General features: G+C 44.4%; 1 protein-coding gene across 4 annotated transcripts; it reads left to right on the forward strand.

The window, feature by feature from the left end:
* Window positions 1-92: 92 nt before the first annotated feature.
* Window positions 93-15,890, forward strand: cpsf4 (cleavage and polyadenylation specific factor 4). 4 transcript variants are annotated; one of them, XM_041206270.1, is made up of 9 exons: window positions 169-296; window positions 4,523-4,863; window positions 5,625-5,675; window positions 6,780-6,932; window positions 7,736-7,831; window positions 8,481-8,574; window positions 10,943-11,018; window positions 12,102-12,278; window positions 14,730-15,890. In XM_041206270.1, exons 4-9 carry the CDS (start codon window positions 6,785-6,787, stop codon window positions 14,796-14,798), a joined length of 660 nt encoding a protein of 219 aa, XP_041062204.1. In that variant the 5' UTR covers window positions 169-296; window positions 4,523-4,863; window positions 5,625-5,675; window positions 6,780-6,784; the 3' UTR covers window positions 14,799-15,890. The 4 variants fall into 4 exon arrangements, with proteins under 4 accessions (XP_041062200.1, XP_041062202.1, XP_041062204.1 ...); XM_041206266.1 differs by lacking the exon at window positions 4,523-4,863 and having other exon boundaries at window positions 93-296; XM_041206268.1 differs by lacking the exon at window positions 4,523-4,863 and having other exon boundaries at window positions 93-296; window positions 12,105-12,278.
* Window positions 15,891-19,304: the final 3,414 nt, after the last annotated feature.

The following is a 19,304-nucleotide window of genomic DNA, read 5'->3' on the forward strand; positions in this document are numbered from 1 at the left end:
TGGAGTTGAAGCTGAGTCCTCCCGCAGAGAGGTGGCGCTGTTACTGGATTGGCGGCGCCTCTTGTGAGCGCGTCTCATTGTTTGGAGCGGGGGGGGGTCAGGGGTGAGCGGCGCGGTGCCGTTCCCGGGCCTAGTGCTCAGGCTGTAAATCTTTGGGCTGGGGTAGGGTCGCTCAGGCGGTGGGAGCGGCAAGATGCAGGAGCTCATTTCCAACGTGGAGCACATCAGGTTCGAGCTGGAGATGGCGGTGGAGCAACAGCTCGGGGCGCAGCCGCTGCCCTTCCCCGGCATGGACAGTGAGTGGGGGTGGGGAAGCACTCACAGACACCCCCCTCCTCATCTCCCCCCCTCACCTCCCCTTTCGCTCCTCTCCCCTTCCCCCCCTCAGCTCCCCTCTCCCCTTCCCCCCCTCACCTCCCCTCTCCCCTTCCCCCCCTCACCTCCCCTCTCCCCTTCCCCCCCTCACCTCCCCTCTCCCCTTCCCCCCTCACCTCCCCTCTCCCCTTCCCCCCTCACCTCCCCTCTCCCCTTCCCCCCTCACCCCCCTCTCCCCTTCCCCCCTCACCCCCCCTCTCCCCTTCCCCCCTCACCTCCCCTCTCCCCTTCCCCCCTCACCCCCCCTCTCCCCTTCCCCCCTCACCCCCCCTCTCCCCTTCCCCCCTCACCCCCCCTCTCCCCTTCCCCCCTCACCCCCCCTCTCCCCTTCCCCCCTCACCCCCCCTCTCCCCTTCCCCCCTCACCTCCCCTCTCCCCTTCCCCCCTCACTTCCCCTTCCCCCCTCACCTCCCCTTCCCCCCTCACCTCCCCTCTCCCCTTCCCCCCTCACCTCCCCTCTCCCCTTCCCCCCTCACCTCCCCTCTCCCCTTCCCCCCTCACCTCCCCTCTCCCCTTCCCCCCTCACCTCCCCTCCCCCCCTCACCTCCCCTCTCCCCTTCCCCCCTCACCTCCCCTCTCCCCTTCCCCCCTCACCTCCCCTCTCCCCTTCCCCCCTCACCTCTCTCCCCCCCCTCCCCTCTCTCCCCCCCTCCCCTCTCTCCCCCCCTCCCCTCTCTCCCCCCTCTCCCCCCTCTCCCCTCTCTCCCCCCTCTCCCCCACTCTCCCCCCTCTCCCCCCTCTCCCCTCTCTCCCCCCTCTCCCCTCTCTCCCCCCTCTCCCCTCTCTCCCCCCTCTCCCCTCTCTCCCCCCTCTCCCCTCTCCCGTCCCCTTTCTCCTCTTCCCCCTCTCTTTCCCCCCCTCCCCCCTTCCCCTTCCCCCCCTCCCCCCTTCCCCTTCCCCCCCTCCCCCCTTCCCCTTCCCCCCCTCCCCCCTTCCCCTTCTCCCCCCTCCCCCCTTCCCCTTCTCCCCCTCCTCCCTTCCCCTTCTCCCTCCTCTCCTCCTCCCCCCCCCCCCCCCCCCCGGAAAACCCCTGGCTTCCTCCCTCTACCTCCCCCCCCCCCCAAAAAAAAAACCCTGGCTCTCCCCCCCCCCCCCCCCCCAAAAAAAAAAAAAAACCTGGCTTCCCCCTCACCCCTATACCCCTCAGCTCTCCCCGCCCCCCCCCCCCCCCCCGCTTCTCTCTCTCTCTCCCCACCCCCCTCCCCCCCCTTCAAGTATTTATCCAATTCTCTTTTGAAAGTTATCCACCGTTAGGCATCATCATGACATCCTCACGTATAAAGAAGTTTTGTTCCGACCATCCTGCCAGTTGAAATGATTGACCCCCTGTCTCAAGTGTGGTGTCTGGAATTGTAATCATGTGTGCTTTATTAATAGCTTATCAACTTTTTTTAGTTCATGGGATGTGGGCCTAACTGGCTGGACCAGCATTTATTGCCCATCCCTAATTGCCCTTATTCAGAGGGCATTTAAGAGTCAGCCACATTCCTGTGGGTCTGAAGTCACATGTACGCCAGACCAGGTAAGGGACGGTAGATTTCCTCCCCTAGAGGGACATTAGTGAACCAGATGGGTTTTTACAATAATCAGCAATGGTTTCATGTCCATCATTAGATTTTTAATTCCGGATTTTTATGGAATTCAAATTTCACCATCTGCTGTGGTGGGATTCGAACCGTGTTTCCCCAGAGCGATTCCCTGGATCTCTGGAATATTAGTCCAGTGACAATCCCACTATACCACCTCCCCACAATTTGTCCTGTCATCTTCAAAAATATAGTCCTCCCTGGTTGTCCAGAGGAATACAGGGGAAGATCAAACAGAAAAAGAAAGCGTACGATAGGCCCAAAGGACTACGCACTGCAGATAGCCTAGACGAATATAGGAAGTGCAGGAACAAAATAAAAAAGGAAATAAGGAAATCAAAGAGAGGGCATGAGAAAAGATTAGCAAGTGAAGTTAAAGATAACCCAAAGATGTTTTACCAATACATTAATGCGAAAAGGTTAGTTAAGGAAAAAGTGGGACCTATCATAGATGAAGATGGAAACTTGTGTATAGATGCAGAGGCTGTGGGAAGGGTTTTGAATGAATATTTTGTCTCCGTGTTTACAAAGGAAATGGAGGATGTAGATATAGTAGTCCAGGAGGAACCCTGCAAGATATTGGACGGGATAGTCATAAAGAGAGGGGAAGTACTCGAAGGGCTGAAATCCTTGAAAGTGGATAAGTCACCAGGGCCAGATGGATTCTGAGGCTGCTGAAGGAAGGAGGAGATAGCAGATGCTCTGAGGATGATTTTCCAATCTTCACTCGATATAGGCGAGGTACCGGAGGACTGGAGAAATGCAAACATAGTTCCATTGTTTAAAAAGGGATCAAAAGAAATGCCAAACAATTATAGGCCGGTTAGTCTTACACTGGTGGTGAGCAAATTAGTAGAATCAATCCTGAGAGATAGGATTAACTGTCATGTGGAAAGGCATGGACTAGTCAGTGACGGTCAGCATGGATTTGTTAAAGGAAGGTATTGCCTCACAAATTTGATTGATTTCCTTTGAATAAGTGACAAGAAGGGTTGATGAAGTGCAGTGGATGTTGTGTACATGGATTTTAGCAAGGCATTTGACAAGGTCCCACATGGCAGATTGGTCAGGAAAGTAAAAGCCCATGGGATTCAGGGTAATGTGGCAAACTGGATAAAAGGTTGGCTTTGTAACAGGAAACAAAAGGTAATGGTCGATGGATGCCCTTGCAAATGGAAAGTTGTCTCAAGGTGTTGAGACCCTTGCTGTTTGTGTTATACATTAACGATTTGGACGTGAACGTGGGGGGCACAGTTGGGAAATTTGCAGATGACACAAAGATTGGCCGAGTAGTGGATAGTGTAGAGGATAGCCATCATCTCCAAAATGATATAGATGGGTTGGTGGAGTGGGTGGTAAAGTGGCAGACGGATTGTAACATAGAGAAGTGTGAGGTCATACATTTAGGGAGGTTAAACAGTTACAGGGATTACACAATAAATGGGAATTTAGAGGGGTAGATGTACACAGGTTCCTGAAGGCAGCAGTTCAAGTAGACAAGGTTGTAAAGAAGGCATACGGAATACTCTCCTTCACTGGCAGAGGTATAGAATATAAAAGTAAGGATATAATGTTGGAATTATATAAAACGCTGGTGAGGTCACAACTGGAGTATTGTGTGTAGTTCTGGTCACCACATTACAGGAAAGATGTAATAGCTCTGGAGGGAATGCAGAGGAGGTTTACAAGAATGTTGCCAGGGTTAGAAAAGTGTAGCTATGAGGAGAGATTGGATAGGTTGGGGTTATTTTCCTTAGAACAAAGAAGGCTGAGAGGTGACTTGATTGAGGTATACAAAATTATGAGGGGAATAGATAGAGTGGACAGGATAAAATTGTTTCCCTTGATGGAGAATTCTAGAACCAAGGGACGTAGATTTGAGATAAGTGGTAGAAGGTGTAGGGAGGACATGAGGAAGAACATTTTTACGCAGAGGGTAGTGGGTGTCTGGAATTCGCTGCCCAAGTTGGTGGAAGAGGCAGAAACTTTAAACTCTTTTAAAAAGTACCTGGATCTGCACCTAAAGTGCTGTAAACTGCAGGAAGGTGGGATTAGAAAGGTCATGTGGGTGTCCTCGGGCTGGCATGGACAAGATGGGCCGAATGGCCTCCTGTGCTGTAACTTTTCTCTAGTTTCTATAAAGCATTACAGAAACTCAATGTTAGTCTTGGAGTGACATCAGTGGAGCATCATTTACTGGTGAGAATATAAGTGTGCACAAACACTATTGCAGAATGTTACAGCTGAACTGCATTCTACCACACTGCGTGATTTCCCCACATGGTAAGTTACCATCCTCCGCTGTGCTGTTGTAGGAAGGGGTTGAGCTGAGGGGGGAAAAAAGAGGAGGTATTACCACCACCTTGAGCCCCACACTCTGGGATATTACACGGGCCTGTCCTCTTGACTGTGGAGAGTGTGCATAAAGGAAGCTTCATTAAGTATCGTACAGAATATTTGTAATCATAGGTCAATTCTACTGCTTGGGAATTTTTTGTAGTGACAAACCGATTGCTATTGACAACTCCCTTTTCCTTCCTCACTCCCCTAACTACATACAGTTCTTAAGTACACAACTGCTGCAGTTTGATATAACAACAGAACCCTGTATGAATCACTGCCTTCGGATAGCCCACATCAAGTTAGCACCTTTGTAAAGGAGATATCTCTGGAGTACTCCGACCAGCTGCAACTTTCCGACCACACCATCGTAACAATGATTAACACCTTCTCTCCTGAAGGAGCAGCAATTTTGAATGAGCCAAATGATGAGAACAAATAGACTAACCCACTTTATTCAGCAATCAATCTATGTAAACACAGTTTTAAACTGGTGCCACTTTGGATACTTCTGGCTGCCAGCCATCTGGATCAGCATGAAAGAGTGGTCGACATTCTTGATGTAGGTCATCCTCCTACTGTGCACTCTTGTCCATCTTGTACCAGCTGCTGAAACTCTTTTATTTTAAAGTCTATGTAGTTAGTGTGCTAGATATAGTTTTGAGAAATGTAGTATCTGGTGAACTGACGCAACAGTGTAAACAGAGTAGTTGTTCTCAACTCACATGAATGTTCTCGTGCCTGGCCCCCATTCACCAATGGGTCTTTGCCTCAATCATGGGACGGGTGGTGGATGGTGAAGTGGGGGTTGGGAATGGGCAGTTGTCCACTTGGTGAGTAATTTTGTGTGTTTTCACACATGTGCTCCCAAGGGAACAGCTTGAGACCGCCCAATTCCGAACCCTTCTGTTCATACAGGAGGGCAGAAAAAATGACTTTCAGGCAATGGGGAAACTGTTTTTGCAGGTTCGGCAGTCTAGGACCGGAGGACATGGCTTAAAAGTTAGGGCTGATCATTTTGGAATGAAATTAGGAAACACTTCTACAGACTCTTCCCCAAACAGCAGTTGATGCTCAGTCAGTTTTAAATTGAGATTGGTAGGTTTTTGTTAACCAGAGATATTAAGGGATATGGAGTTAGGCCAGAGATCAACCATGATCTCATTGAGTGACAGAACAAGGTCAAGGGGCCAAATGGCCCACTGCTGTTCCTATACCATTAGTCATGAGGCACAAATAATAGCTTTAACCTACATTATTGTAACTGAAACATTTCAAAACTAGTGATCTTTTAAAATACGTTTCTTTTTATTTCTCCCTCAGAGTCTGGGGCAGCTGTCTGTGAATTCTTTCTGAGGGCATCATGTGGAAAGGGTAAGCGATCCAGGCTGAGCCGTTTCTATCTTCAATTCTCTGCTGTTTTCCAATCTACTTTAGCCCATTATTGACACTGTAAACTGTTTAGTGACCAGAGCTCTTATCACTAAGGTTTGGTCAGATGTTGTTTTCATGTGTTTTACTATAATTGTGCATGAAGTATTCTTGAGGTTCGGGGGGGGGGGGGCGGTGATGGTTTCCTCCTGAAGCCTCCTTTTCATCCCCTGTTCCTCCTGCACCCCCCCCACCCCCAACACCCCCAGCACCCTGCCCATATAGGTCTGTTCTACCTTTTGATGTTAGAGGGAGGCTTTCCCACAAAGGAGAGTCACTCTGACAATGCTCACATGCCAGTGCCCAACTGAGTAATGCATTGACAGAAATCTGGGAGCAGCTCATCTTCTCAGCTATGTAATGGTTCTTGGACAAGGAGAACCAGTGGGGTCAAATGAGGAAGGGGAGATAATTCAGTAACGTGGCTCATTAATGTGAGTCAGATTGTCCCAAAGTATTTCTTCATCATGATAACTTAATGAGTTCATGCTGCCAGTGAGGGAGGGGCAGTGGGGTGGAGAGTCAGGACCACTGACCTGCACCTGCGATATCCTGTTTAGGGCATTCTCAGTCTCCGCCCTGGTTTCAGGAGAGGATGGGAATCAAGTTATTTCCACAGACTGAAGAAAATTCACGGGGCAGTTCATTTCAGCTCCCTCTGTTCTAGTGTGCTTCATGTTGTGGAAGGACATTGTCTCCTAGCTCATTCCTTTGCAGGAGTCAGCTGCATGCTCAAAGGAGAGGAAATATTTTCTATAATTAGGCAAACCTATCCAATTCCATCCTACTGATGTATGGTTTTCATTCCTCATATCAAATGAGCCATTATTCACAAGAAAATCTAGTCAGTCTTTAAAAGGTGTAAGTTATTGTTCTTCATTCTGTATGAGGTGACCTAATTTCTACTATGCACTAGGAGTCTCTGCCCCTGTGAAAATCCTGTCTGTTCACTGTGGGTCTTATCCTCATCACCCCTGAAATAGCAAATCTAGAAGTGTCCTGTGAAGAGGGACAGCTCTGGTGATTGAATCTGATTTTGTTATGCAGGTGGAATGTGCCCCTTTCGCCACATCAGCGGCGAGAAGACGGTGGTGTGCAAGCACTGGCTGAGAGGGCTCTGCAAGAAAGGAGATCAGTGTGAATTCTTACACGAGTACGACATGACCAAGATGCCCGAGTGCTATTTCTATTCCAAGTTTGGTGAGCACTCCCTGTTTGTGGTTTCCAAACACTCCCAGGTGTCTGATTGCAGCTGGGGGTGGCAAGGGCGGGCTTTGTATTTTGGTGATGGCAGAGTGGTTAACTTAGTAAGATAGGATGTTAAAAGAGCAGTCTGTCACTCCCCTAGTGGTAAAACCGTAACATTGTGATGTTACCATTAAAAATTTGATGAATTAAAAATATTTAAGAATAACTTGGTTAATATTTTTCTTTCCGGGCAGTGTAGTGGGTTTTATTGGCAGCTAGAATTGTACCACAGATTGGTCAAGGGTTCGGATGAAGCTCTGGTCACTTGGTTGTTAGTCGATATTTCTGTTTCAGAAGATGGTTACCTGCTGTGTGTTTTTAATGCTTTGTTTATTTTCATTTTGTAGATTTTCTTTTAGGTTTGAACCCACCTGCTTCCTCACCAGGAGTGGGTTTTCTGTATGGGCATGTTGCAGAGACTGAACCTGTGCTTTCTAATGCTCTCAGTATCCTAGAACAGGTCTCCTCATAGAAACTTAAGCTGGACACAATTTAAGAATTAATTTATTTGTACTCCTGAGTTAATTTCAGGAATAAGCTGCTGTCAGAATGAGGACAATTAGTTCAGGTGAAATATTCAGGAAGGAAATGGATAGATTCCTGAATCAATTGAGGTTAATGGGTTATAGGATGGCATCAAGGCAGAAGGAGAATTGAAAGGGTCTAAGCAAGTCCTGGAAATTGAAGAGAATACTTGAGAGCGCTCTTCTTGCTACTGTGGCCGGTGTTTTAATTTGTTCCTCCTTCCTTTGCAGGCGAATGTAGTAACAAGGAATGTCCGTTTCTACACATTGATCCTGAGTCCAAAATCAAAGACTGCCCCTGGTATGACCGAGGGTTCTGTAAACATGGTAAGCAGTGAGCTGTGGAAAGATAAAATTGATGAATTGGCTGCCTCGGGTCACTCATATACATCTCCTTGGTATTTATTGGCAGAGATCTGGCAGTAGGTCCTTATGCTCCACTCTCAATTCAGAAGTGAGCTGCAGCTGGTTAGGTGCCTGGTCCAGATTTAACCTCAACACTGGCATACTCTCCAGCAGGAGGTGCTCAATGGTGGTTTGAAGCAACAACCCAGTTTTTTAAAAATTATTTTCCCCTTTCCTAATCCAGCCTGCTGGGGGCCATTGTGACACAACTGCCATCCTGCCTGAGATCAGTGTTGCTAGCCTGTGATGTTTTAAAGCCTGAGATTTCTGTCAATGTTGGGTGAGGACATTTTCACTTTGCTTTTGTTACTCCTTCCTGTTCCAAGTTAGAGGCATTTTGTAAATATTCCTTACCAAGATTAGTTGCATTGATATCACAAATATTGTTTTAATTAAGTATAAAAATAAAATGCTTTTAAACGGATGCAGTTCTGTACAATTATGATTTATCAGACCCTTTGTGATTAACCCCATTGAATCCTGTTGCACTCCTGTGCCATGAGTGTGAGAATGTTATTTGCTGAATTATAATTTTAGCAGATTATTGAGTTTGAATCTTGTCTTGTTGCAGGTCCTCTGTGCAGACACCGGCATACACGGCGAGTCATCTGTGTAAATTATCTGGTAGGGTTCTGTCCTGAAGGCCCCAGCTGTAAATTCATGCAGTAAGTACACAGCGACGTGGGAACATTGTAATGGGAGCAGGGCATTCAGCCCATCAAACCTGTTCTGTCATTCTGTTGGATCATGTCTCCTTGAATTCCATTTGCCCACTGTTTCTCCTTGATACCGACACATAACGGCTTCAGGCGAAATTGATCAGTGATTTTCTGACTGCCTATTGACCATGATGTCAATAAAATTGATGTGAGCATTACTGTGATTGGTCATTGCTATGGGATCAATGATGAATCTTAACAGTAAATGCTGAAAATAGCCAGCGTGTTGTGGGAGGGGGTAGTGGCTCAAGTCCCACCCCAGTGACCTGAGTGCAACATCTAGGCTGATACTCCCAGAGCAGTTCTGAGGAAGTGTTGCACTATCAGAGGAGCTGTCTTTCAGATGAAATGTTAAACCAAGGCCCTGTCTGTCTACTCGGGTGGATGTGAAGACCCCATGGCTCTATTTTGAAGAAGGGCAGGGAGAGTCATACCCACCATCCTGTCTATTTTTTTATCCTTCAATCAACATCACTGAAAAACAAGTTATCTGGTTATTATCACATTACTGTTCGTGGGAGCTTGCTGTGCACGAACTGGCAGCCAAGTTTCCTACAATGCAACAGTGATTACACAAAAGTCTACTTGATTGGCTATGAAGCACATTGAGACATCCTGAAATTGTGAAAGAGGCTATGTAAATGCTAGTCTCTCTGTTATGAGTAATGTTGGGGTGGGAGGAGAGATTAGATGAGGTTTGGTAGAGATGGGCTTGCTTCGCCATTAGGGACTTGCAGATACCTGTTACTCCCCAGTGGAGGAAAGAAGTCTGAGGAGTTTCTTCCTATGAGAATGATAGATCATAAGCAGCATTCTCAAAGCCACGCAGTGATCTGTAACATCCCATGCTGTGAAATAAATAGGCCACATGTAACCAATGTTTCCTTTAATATTTGTATAAGCAGTGCCACACAGGCTGTGCACCACCACAAAGGAAAATTAGAGGGAGCATTGGTCACAAGGGCATATATTCAGTGTGTGGGGGAGTAGAATGATGTTGATTGTTGCAGTAGGAAAGAATACAAGGCCATTGATTCTTGACTCACCAAGGTAGGTCCAGTGGTGCTCAGCTCCGTTCAGCTGCAGCAAGGTTTCGATCCGTTCCTAGTGTGTTCATTGTTCATTCCTATGCTGTGTACGTTGCTGAGCTCTACATACTGTGCCAGCCCCTCGAAGCTCAATCTATTTACCCTACTGGACTGGTGGGCCCATTGTTATTACAATGTGGGGGAGGTACTTTTGGTCGCTGCCATTGAAGGCGATCCCAATCCATACCACGTGGAAAATTCACACTTTTACAATGGGTGTTTGTGGAAATACAGCAATAAAATCAGGAGTCTTGTAAAACAGTCTTTGTCAGGAGAGTGTTCAGCCTATGTTAAAACTGTTGTATAATGTTAAGGGCCGTTACCATGTGACTTAATAGCTTGCATAACACTCAGAGCCACTGCAGGTACATTGGATGTTGTGATCTTTCACTTTATAATAGATGTATTCCAGGTTGGTGGACCACTTTTAGATGTAATAACTCGTTATTTTATTGAGCAATCATTTCCCAGTAACTGCTGATTAATAAAGCAGAAGGCTGAGTGATTTAAACAAGATCTTTAAATGATAAAGGGGTTCAAAAGGGTGGTTATGGAGAGATTGCTTCCTCTGGTGGGAGGGGTACAGACAAGGGGGCATAATCTTCAAATCAAAGCTAGGCCATTTGGGAGAGAAATCAGGAAGCACTTTTTCCACACAAAAGGTAGCAGAAATCATGTCCCCCAAAAGGCTGAGGATTTTGGGGGTCAATTGAAATTTTAAAGGCCCCGCCAATTTTATGTTACGCAAGGGGGATCAAGGAATATGGACCTGAGATGGGGAAATGAAGTTGAACTACAGATCAGCCATAATCTTAAGTGATTAACTGCACAGGCTTGAGGGGATGAATAGCTTCTTTGTGTTTCTAAATCACAGCAGGTATTGTGTGTTATAATCAGACAACGTTTTGCACTGTGTCTTACAGATTGAAGGGTGGCGGAATGAATTGCTTAAGCAGGGCTGTCATGGTTTATGGTGTCCTGTGAAGTTGGAGCGTTGCATCTTGTAATACCCAGTCATTTACCATCCTCCGTATGTTAAAATATGGAACTGGAGGAACCCTATAGCCCTTATATTGTGTCAGTAAACTGGTTGGATTTTATACTTTGATTTAACTAAAGTGCTTCACAACCTATTCCTCTCATACTGGCCTCTTCCTCTGTTTGCCTTCCACAAAAGTGGAGATTTGTTCAAAAAAAACCTTCAATGTTTTTATTCCTTCCATCAGCCCTCGGTTTGAGCTGCCAATGGGTACTGGTGTTGATCAACCGCCGTTACAGCAACAGCAACAGATACTCCAAAAGGTGAGCCACTGCCCATCACTTTTCCAAAATTATTTATTTGGTACATTATTTTCTCCAAATCTTCTCAGTCCCTTTCCCATTCATTGAATGCTGCTGCTATTGCTAATGACATTGTAAATTCTCTGTCCTTGGCCTCTGTCTAAAGAGTGACTTGGGCCAAGTTGCTTTACTTTTCCTTCCTGGTTATAGAGGATGTGCATCAGCTCCACAAAGAATCTTTCTGTTCCCAGCCTTCACCTAGAATGAGTCCTCTGGGTCAACTGGGTTAGCACAGCATTTCAGTGGGGCAATAGTTAGACATTGTATGGTTTAGCACTAAACTAAACAGATCAACTTGCCAGACATGATTGCTGGATTTTTGCTGAGTTAGTTTTTGCCCCGACTAAAAGGACCTATGGTATTACAATTGGCTCTGTTAGCCCCAGGCCAGGAAGTCAGAAAGCAATCATGTTCCCACTATTGATTGCTATCCAGTGATTGCTGCAAAGTATATAATGTTGGACATGGACAGGATCAAGCTAAGCAATGGATACCATTGGCTGCGTAGCCTGCCCACTTAGTTAGAGCTCATACGTGAAGAGTGGACAGTTAAGGTCGTGTAGAGTTACCAGCACTTAACTGCAGCAACAGTTGGGGCTTTTGGTGGGTGACAGGAGGAGGAATGCATATACCACTGAACTGTCCAAAACTATCATAATCCAAAAAATATTATAAAAGAAGATCTCATTCTTAGTGATAGAACTCTCATCTCAAAAGTCAGTAAGCCATTGTTTCAAGTTCTACTCCTGAGTTATGCTCTTGATCTAGGCTGAGACTTGAATGTAGTATTGAAATTAAGTTTATAAATTGGTCTGAAGCAGTGATTTGATGTATTTTCTTTGAATTCAGCCTTGTATTTTGTAATTCTTTAGCTATGTGCCAAGTTACATTTAATTTCAAGGGCAATTAGGGATCGGCAATAAATGTTGGCCTAGCCAGTGATGTCCACACCCCGTGAATGAATAAATTAAAAAAGAAAATCAGCCCAAGAAGGCATGGAGGTTTGACAATCCTGTGCTAATACCTTTCTTTCTCTCTTCACAGCAGAATCTCACCCCGTTTCTTCAGCGATCATCCTCTCTGGTACAGATTCCTAGTGCCAACATCATTGTTGGGCAGCAGAAGTCAAATACACAATCTGGCGGACCTATGCAGCCATCCCAATTTCAGACATTGTCAAATCGAGGCCCTAGACCTTTGGAGCAAGTCACATGTTATAAGGTAAATGCTGTCTATTTGACAAGCCATTATCATTGAGAAATACTTCCATAAGTGAAAATGATTCAATTAATCATGGGTGACTTTGTTATACCTTTTATTTTTAAAAGCTAACATTTGTTGCCCATCCCTATTTGCCCTCGAAAAGGTGGTGGTGAGTCACTGCTGTGAACTGCTGCAGTCGTGTGGTGTAGGTACACGTACAGTGCTGTTAGGTAGTAAGTTCCAAGATCTTGACCCAGTGACAGTGAGGGAATGGTGATAAAGTTCCAAGTCAGAATGGTGTGTGACCTGGAAGGGAACTTGCAGATGGTGGCGTTCCCCAACATCTGCTGCCCTTGTCCTGTTAGGTGGTAACGGTCACTAGTTTGGAAGGTGCTGTTGAGGGAACTTTGGTGTATTGCTGCAGTGCATTTTGTAAGTGGTACACACTGCTGCTACTGTGCACCAGTGGTGAAGGGTGTGAATATTTAAGGTGGTGGATGGGCACCGATCAGATCGGCTGCTTGGGCCTGAGTTATGAATATCAGTTCCTCTGGTAGTTCTTTACCCCAGTCAAAGTAAGGGCAATTAATTCTGAAAAGACATCGGTGATGGTTTACTTTGGAAAACCAGTAACCTCACAGTTTTCTTTTAATCTGGTACGTAATTTCCCTAGCAGTTCAAGTCTAATATATTGAATGTAATATAAGAGAGAGAGTAAATTAAATATATTCAGTGATGGAACATCCAGAACCTTCTGGGATAGGGAATTCCAAAGATTCACAACCCTTTGAATGAAGAAATTTCTTCTCATCTCTGTCCTAAATGATTGGCCCCTTATCCTGAAACTGTGCCCTCTTGTTCTAGATTTCCCCAGACAGGGGAAACAATGTATCGACCCTGTCAAGCCCCTTCATGATCTTGAATATTTTAATGAGATCACCTCTCATTCTTCTAAATTCCAGAGAATGTAGACCCAATTTACTCAGCCTTGCATCATCAGACAACCCTCTCATCACAGGGACCAATCTAGTGAACCTTTGCTGTACTACCCCAATGCAAGTATATCCTTCCTTAGCTATGGAAACCAAAATTGTCACAGTATTATGGTCTCACCATAACTCTGTACAAATGTAGCAAGACTTCCTTATTCTTGCACTCCAATCCCCTTACAATAAAGGCCTACATGCCGTTTGCTTTCCTAATGGCTTGTTGCACCTGCACGCTAACTTTGTTTTTATTGAAGGAGTACCACCTAAGTCTCTCTCAACATTTACAAGTTTTACACCTGTTTAAAAAAAAAAATAAAATTCTGCTTTTCTATTCTTATGACCAAATTGATAACCTCACACTTCCCTATATTACACTCCATTTTCCATCTTCTTGCCCACTCACTTGAATATATCTTTTTGCAGCCTTTGTGTCCTCCTCACAGCTTACATGCTCACCTAGCTTCGTATTGTCAACAAACTTAGATGAAGAGATAGAGCGTAATGTATCTAAGTTGTTAATAAAGTTTGTAAATAGCTGAGGCCCGAGCAATGACACTTGCAACACTCCCACTAGTCAAAAAACCTGCCAACTTGAAAATGTCCCACTTATCCCTTTGCTTCCTGTGTTAACCAATCCACTATCTATGCTAATATGTCACCACAACTCCATGAACCCTTATCCTGTGTTTTAGCATCTTGTGTGACACCTTACTGAATGCCTTTTGGAAATCCAAGTATACTACATCTGTTGGTTCCCCTTTATGTATCCTACTAGTTACATCCTCAAAAAATCTAATAAACTTTTCAAACAGGATTTCCCTTTCATAAAACCAAGTTGATTTGTCCTAATCCTACTATGCTTTTTTAAGTGCATTGTTAAGACTTCCTTAATAATAGATTCCAGCACTCGCTTGAGGAGTAATGTCAAGCTAACTGGCCTGTACCAGAGAACATTGCCACAGGGCTTCTCTCACTAGCTTGCTGAAAACACTCCATGGAGTGTACCAGCCTTTGAGGTGGTCAGAGAGGTTGAAATTGTCCAATGGCTGGAACATGATTACCTCAAATGATTTGGATAGCGGTATGAGTTTCATCAGATATAATCTGATATTGTATGTAATGTAGTATAGTTACATATATTGTGTACATTCAAGTGGGTTTACTTCATTCAGAGTATTTTGCAGCATTGTATTCTGATATATTTCACATAAAGAATAAGGAGTTGATTGCACATCGATCCTTGAGTTTGTACAAAATGAATTGGATTATCCTTGACGTATTGCTTCATCACCTTCCAGGATCAGAGAGAAGTTTGAGTTTTCTCATTATGCATCTCTGAGAAGCTATCACCCAACAAATCTCATGGTGCATTAGTGGGGTAATGATGGCCCAACTGTGCCTTTCCTTTTCCATACTTTAACTGACTCTGTGGTCTGTAGAATTATGGCCTTGAAATAAATTGTTGTGTTTTCTTTCCCAGTGTGGTGAAAAAGGACATTATGCTAACCGATGTACCAAAGGACACTTGGCATTTCTTAGCGGTCAGTAGCAGAGTCACTGGTGAACGAGACCTTGGAGAACTCAAGTTCAGCTGATGCCCCAGATGGAGTATACGTTATTCTTGGATGGGGTTAGAAGTTGGAAAACATAATTTATCTCCCAACCCCTTTATGCACATTGTGACAGTTGCTACTGCAGTCTGTGCCACAGTTTTAAGGTTTGGTGTCAGGATGCACTGTGAAGAATGAAAAAGCCATTTAGAATAGTTTCCACTGTATCTGGTTCCAACCATACTGTTTAATGTCCTACAGCTTGTATTTTCCAGTGAAACCTGGTTCAGATTGGCAGTGGGTTGGATTGGTAAGAAACTGAGGAAGAGAAAATTGCAGACTCACCAAATCGCTAGAAGATACTAAAAATTGTGATATTTCTATCACATAGTTGTGCACGTACTTAGTTTTTTTTTTGTTTCTCTAAAGTTTTTTCCAATTGAGGGTGGTTTTGAGTCAGGTATTGAGCTGAAGCTGCTCTGATCCGTTTTTAGAGGCCTTTGGCAGGCATACCCCTCAACTGTGGCAGTATCATCTCGGCACTTTGAGCATATGTGCCGTTCTCTGTAGAACCACAGGATTGGCTGTTCTTAGTGCCTGTTACAAGCCTGCTCCTTTTTCTGTAGTGGAGCTATTTGATGTTGGGATGTTCTGATTAAAGTGAGGCACTTGAGAAGTATACTTGTATGTAAAAGTGTTGAGGGTGGAGCTTGAGGACATCCTTAATCTAATTGGCATTTGATAGATCTACACTAGGTACATGAATAATGTCAGAACACATTGTAACACCCAATCTCGTATACTGATATGAAAACCAACAGAAAATCCTGGTCACATGTCGATTTGGGTGAAAATATCTCTGATTTGCAACTTGATAATTGATGAGGATTACTTTAGGTCATGTAGAATTACTTGCTAGGGTGTCTTATTAATTTGCCTGTGCATTATCACCTTTTATAAGAAAGAATGTTTTTAGTTTGTGGCAAAAGAAAAATGCAATAAGAATTGCAGAAATTCTACTCTTGAAGCCTAAATTACCTTATGATTGTCGTGTTCATTTTTATCCAATTTAATAAATATTTTTTAACAAAGGCCTGCCTTATCTTGATCTTTTTTAGTCCCATTACATGTGTCTTCAGCAGTCTTACCTTCAAATTTCTTAGTGAAGTTCTTGAAGCGAATTGGTAGGTTGAAAGGTTTTGTTGAGGTTCCTTTTCAAAGAATTCCTTTTAAATCAAGTGGGTGATGTTTTTCAAAACAATGAGGCCTCAGTTGATATTCTAGGCTTTATGATGAAGGAGGAGTTGGAAGGGGAATAATCAGCACATGTAGATATAATATTAAGGTCTGGCACATATGGGGTTAATGTGAGACTGAGTACAGTACTGCCTACGCAGTGATGTAAGAAAGCACATGACCCAGACCTAGGGGTTAATGTGGTGTTGAGCAGAGACGTGTGTAGACCCAAGCATGGAGATAGCTCCTGGCTTATACCCTTTACATGTGTAAATAGTTCTAGTAGTTAATAAAAGGCTTACAGTTAACCTATGGAATGCTATGAAGACTTCTCCAAGACATACTGATCTGTAACCATCACCCCACAATGTGATGGCAGCAAGGAGATAACACAGAACCTCGCTAAAATGCAGAGACAAACCAAATGCTGGAAGACTGAGAAAAATTCAACAAAGTTTTCTGGCCTGAAAGAAGCTCCAGAAGACGCAGAGGCACGAAGACAAAATTGCCAGGTAAAGCTCCAGAGAAAGGTTAGGAAGCTGAAGACAGAGATTTAAAATTCCTTACTGCAGCAGAGGACTCCATTGAATCTCATTTGCACTCTGAAGCTGGACTTCCAGAGTTGACATAACCCGCAAGGGTGAGCTAAACTTTTTAAAATTCCAGGCTGCAGCAAGTCCTGAGATTTTATTAAAGTAATTCAGTGTCAGAAGTGCAGTTTGAAAGAAACCCATTGGTAAAACCGATTTCCCAAGTTGGAGCCTGAGCTTGTCCGAAAGAAAGAATTAATTAAATATTTCAGGAACATCGCAACTGTCCAGCTCAAAAAGCAAACAGAATCTCCAATTCAATGGACTCGTGAGTCCAAAAATTGAAATGCTGAGCAGGTCTGCGGGTAGCTGATTTGAGTGAATACCAATGCCATCTTGAAATTCAGAAAGCTCTTAAAACTGAACATACACTTAAAAATGTTTTACAATGGATCACAATTCCACGCTTCCAAGTCAATTTGGACTAATCCAAGGCCCAGACCACTCTCAAAATTGGGACTTTAGAGGAAAATATTCTTAAGATACATCATTGCTTTAGGTTTAAATAAAAAGTCAGAAGAAGAGAGGTGAACATGCTGCTTTACTGGATGGCCCAATTGTAGAAAACATCATTGTAAGATAGGGAATTAATGAATCATCCGCAACATTTGAAGAGGTACTAAAATCTTTCAACACTTATTTTAATCTTAAAGATGCAATAAAATACTTAAGAGCTAAATTCAATGAGTTTGACTGCCAGGGGAACCGGTTGATTCATTCATCAATGATCTGCATAGGTAGGCAGAAGGTTGTGAATATGGAGATTTAAAATCTGAACTCATCAGGGGCAGAATAGTGGTAAGATTAATAGACATTGCACCCTTTGACCTCCTGCAAGCCAAAAGAAGATCTAACCCTGGAAAAGGCAATCCAGATAGCCGGTCAGAACTCCATGGGCAGCACAGGACAATCTTAATAGGAGAGAATAAAACATGGTGCCAAGGCTAACACTCAGTCCAGCTTGTTAAGCCACAAAGACACAGCGGCACTCTAAGTCAGGGAAAACAGTTCCTGAACAAGCCAGAAGAATGACCATGTCAGTTCTGTGGAGCAACACAATCCTACAGGTGAGATCAATGTCCTGCATGTGTAGCCATATGCCTCCAATACAATAGGATTGCACACAATGGAAAACTGCAAGTCAAAAACTCGGAAATGAATGGAAGTCTAAAGATGATCCACAAGCTCGATACTGCAAACCCAGAAAAGAGACAGCCATGCTTCTTGGGTGAGGCCAAAGATCTTGGTTTCTCATTTTGGAATGTGGACGTTTCTGTCAATGGCCATCTAACAAATTTTAAATTTGGAAAAAGGAGCCAGCATAACAGTCCTGTTGGACAAAGATCTCTGGCTGAAAGATCTCTGGCTTTGAACGACAGATGCACCACTTGATGGGACCAGAGGAATCCAACTTCCGGTCATTGGTATGATCCTGGAACCACTGCGGTATGGCGGGATACTGATCTTTGAGCTGATGTACATCATCTGTAACCAATCTTTCTCCTGAGCAGGGTGCCTGTGTAGCCTTCGATCTCCTCAAAATGGCAGATGATGTCAACACAGCTACTGTTGTTAACCAAACATCTGCACGTTCCTGAGTACTCGAACAAAAAAGAATATCCTGACTGGAACTTGAGCTCTGAACTGTCTTCTCTCTTTGCGGAGCATATTTGTCCGTTCTCGTTACAGGTCCTGGAAAACCCTCAATGGTCAGACCAGCCAACCACCCATGAAATAACCATGATGCCTCCAGTGGAAAAGGTGAAAGAGTGTGATTAGCAGTCTGAAAGCCTCTATTTCCAGCCTGATGACGGCACAGCAGGTCAACACTGCAACCACTGTGCATATAGTGCAACTCCCAGTGGCTTGCTAAAGCCATGAGACGCCGGAACCTGGTAGCAGCCATCCATGGCTGACAACAAAAAGCAGAGGTGAGCGTACCACTAAACCAAAGGAACGGTCTTCCTCAGCCACAGAGGACATCGAGACGACCCACATGCAAAAGGAAAAAGCAAAAGAAGCAACAAGAAGATGAGCACAATGTTTATCAGCCCCACAAGAAATGAGTTAAAGTAGCAGCAACCATTGATCCATGCAGCAACAGAACTGACAAAGTGCGTTCAACACAAAGGAAAGGAAGAAAAGGATGAAAGTGTACTTAAAGGCCAGTCGACCCTCCAAGCCAACAGAAAGAAGCAGAAGCAGAGCCTACCACTTCGACATGACCCTTCCATATCTCGTTTGGGGTTCTAAGACCTCCAGACCACCTGAACTTTCAAATTCAAGGACTTGAAGGGGAGATGGGTTAGTGATAATGTAGCATCAACAATGTAAATGTATGGGAGTGATAACAATGTAAGACATGAAGTAAATTAGTATAACTCCAAATACATTGGATAAGGACGAGAGAGGTGCAGTCTGGCACATACAGGGTGAATGCGGGACTAAGTACAGTATCGCACACGGTGATGTAAAAAGGCACATGACCCAGACCCAGGGGTCTGTGTGGTGTTCAGCAGAGACGTGCGTAGACCTAAGTATGGAGACAGCTCCTAGCTTGTACCCTCTACTGTACATGTGTAAATAGTTCTAGTACTTAATAAAGACTTACAGTTGACCTACAGAAGACTACGGAAACTTCTTTAAGACATATCATTCTGTAAGTAACACTCCAGTAGG

The sequence above is a fragment of the Carcharodon carcharias genome, chromosome 15 (assembly GCF_017639515.1).
Source record: "Carcharodon carcharias isolate sCarCar2 chromosome 15, sCarCar2.pri, whole genome shotgun sequence".
Classification (NCBI taxonomy): Eukaryota; Metazoa; Chordata; class Chondrichthyes; order Lamniformes; family Lamnidae; genus Carcharodon; species Carcharodon carcharias.

Bases quoted from the DNA above. Each gene is read 5' to 3' on its own strand.
- cpsf4 (XM_041206266.1), top strand. From the start codon at position 194: ATGCAGGAGCTCATTTCCAACGTGGAGCACATCAGGTTCGAGCTGGAG. The intron at 297-5,624 runs GTGAGTGGGGGT...TTTCTCCCTCAG, and splicing joins GCCCTTCCCCGGCATGGACA to AGTCTGGGGCAGCTGTCTGT. The intron at 11,019-12,101 runs GTGAGCCACTGC...CTCTCTTCACAG, and splicing joins AGCAACAGATACTCCAAAAG to CAGAATCTCACCCCGTTTCT.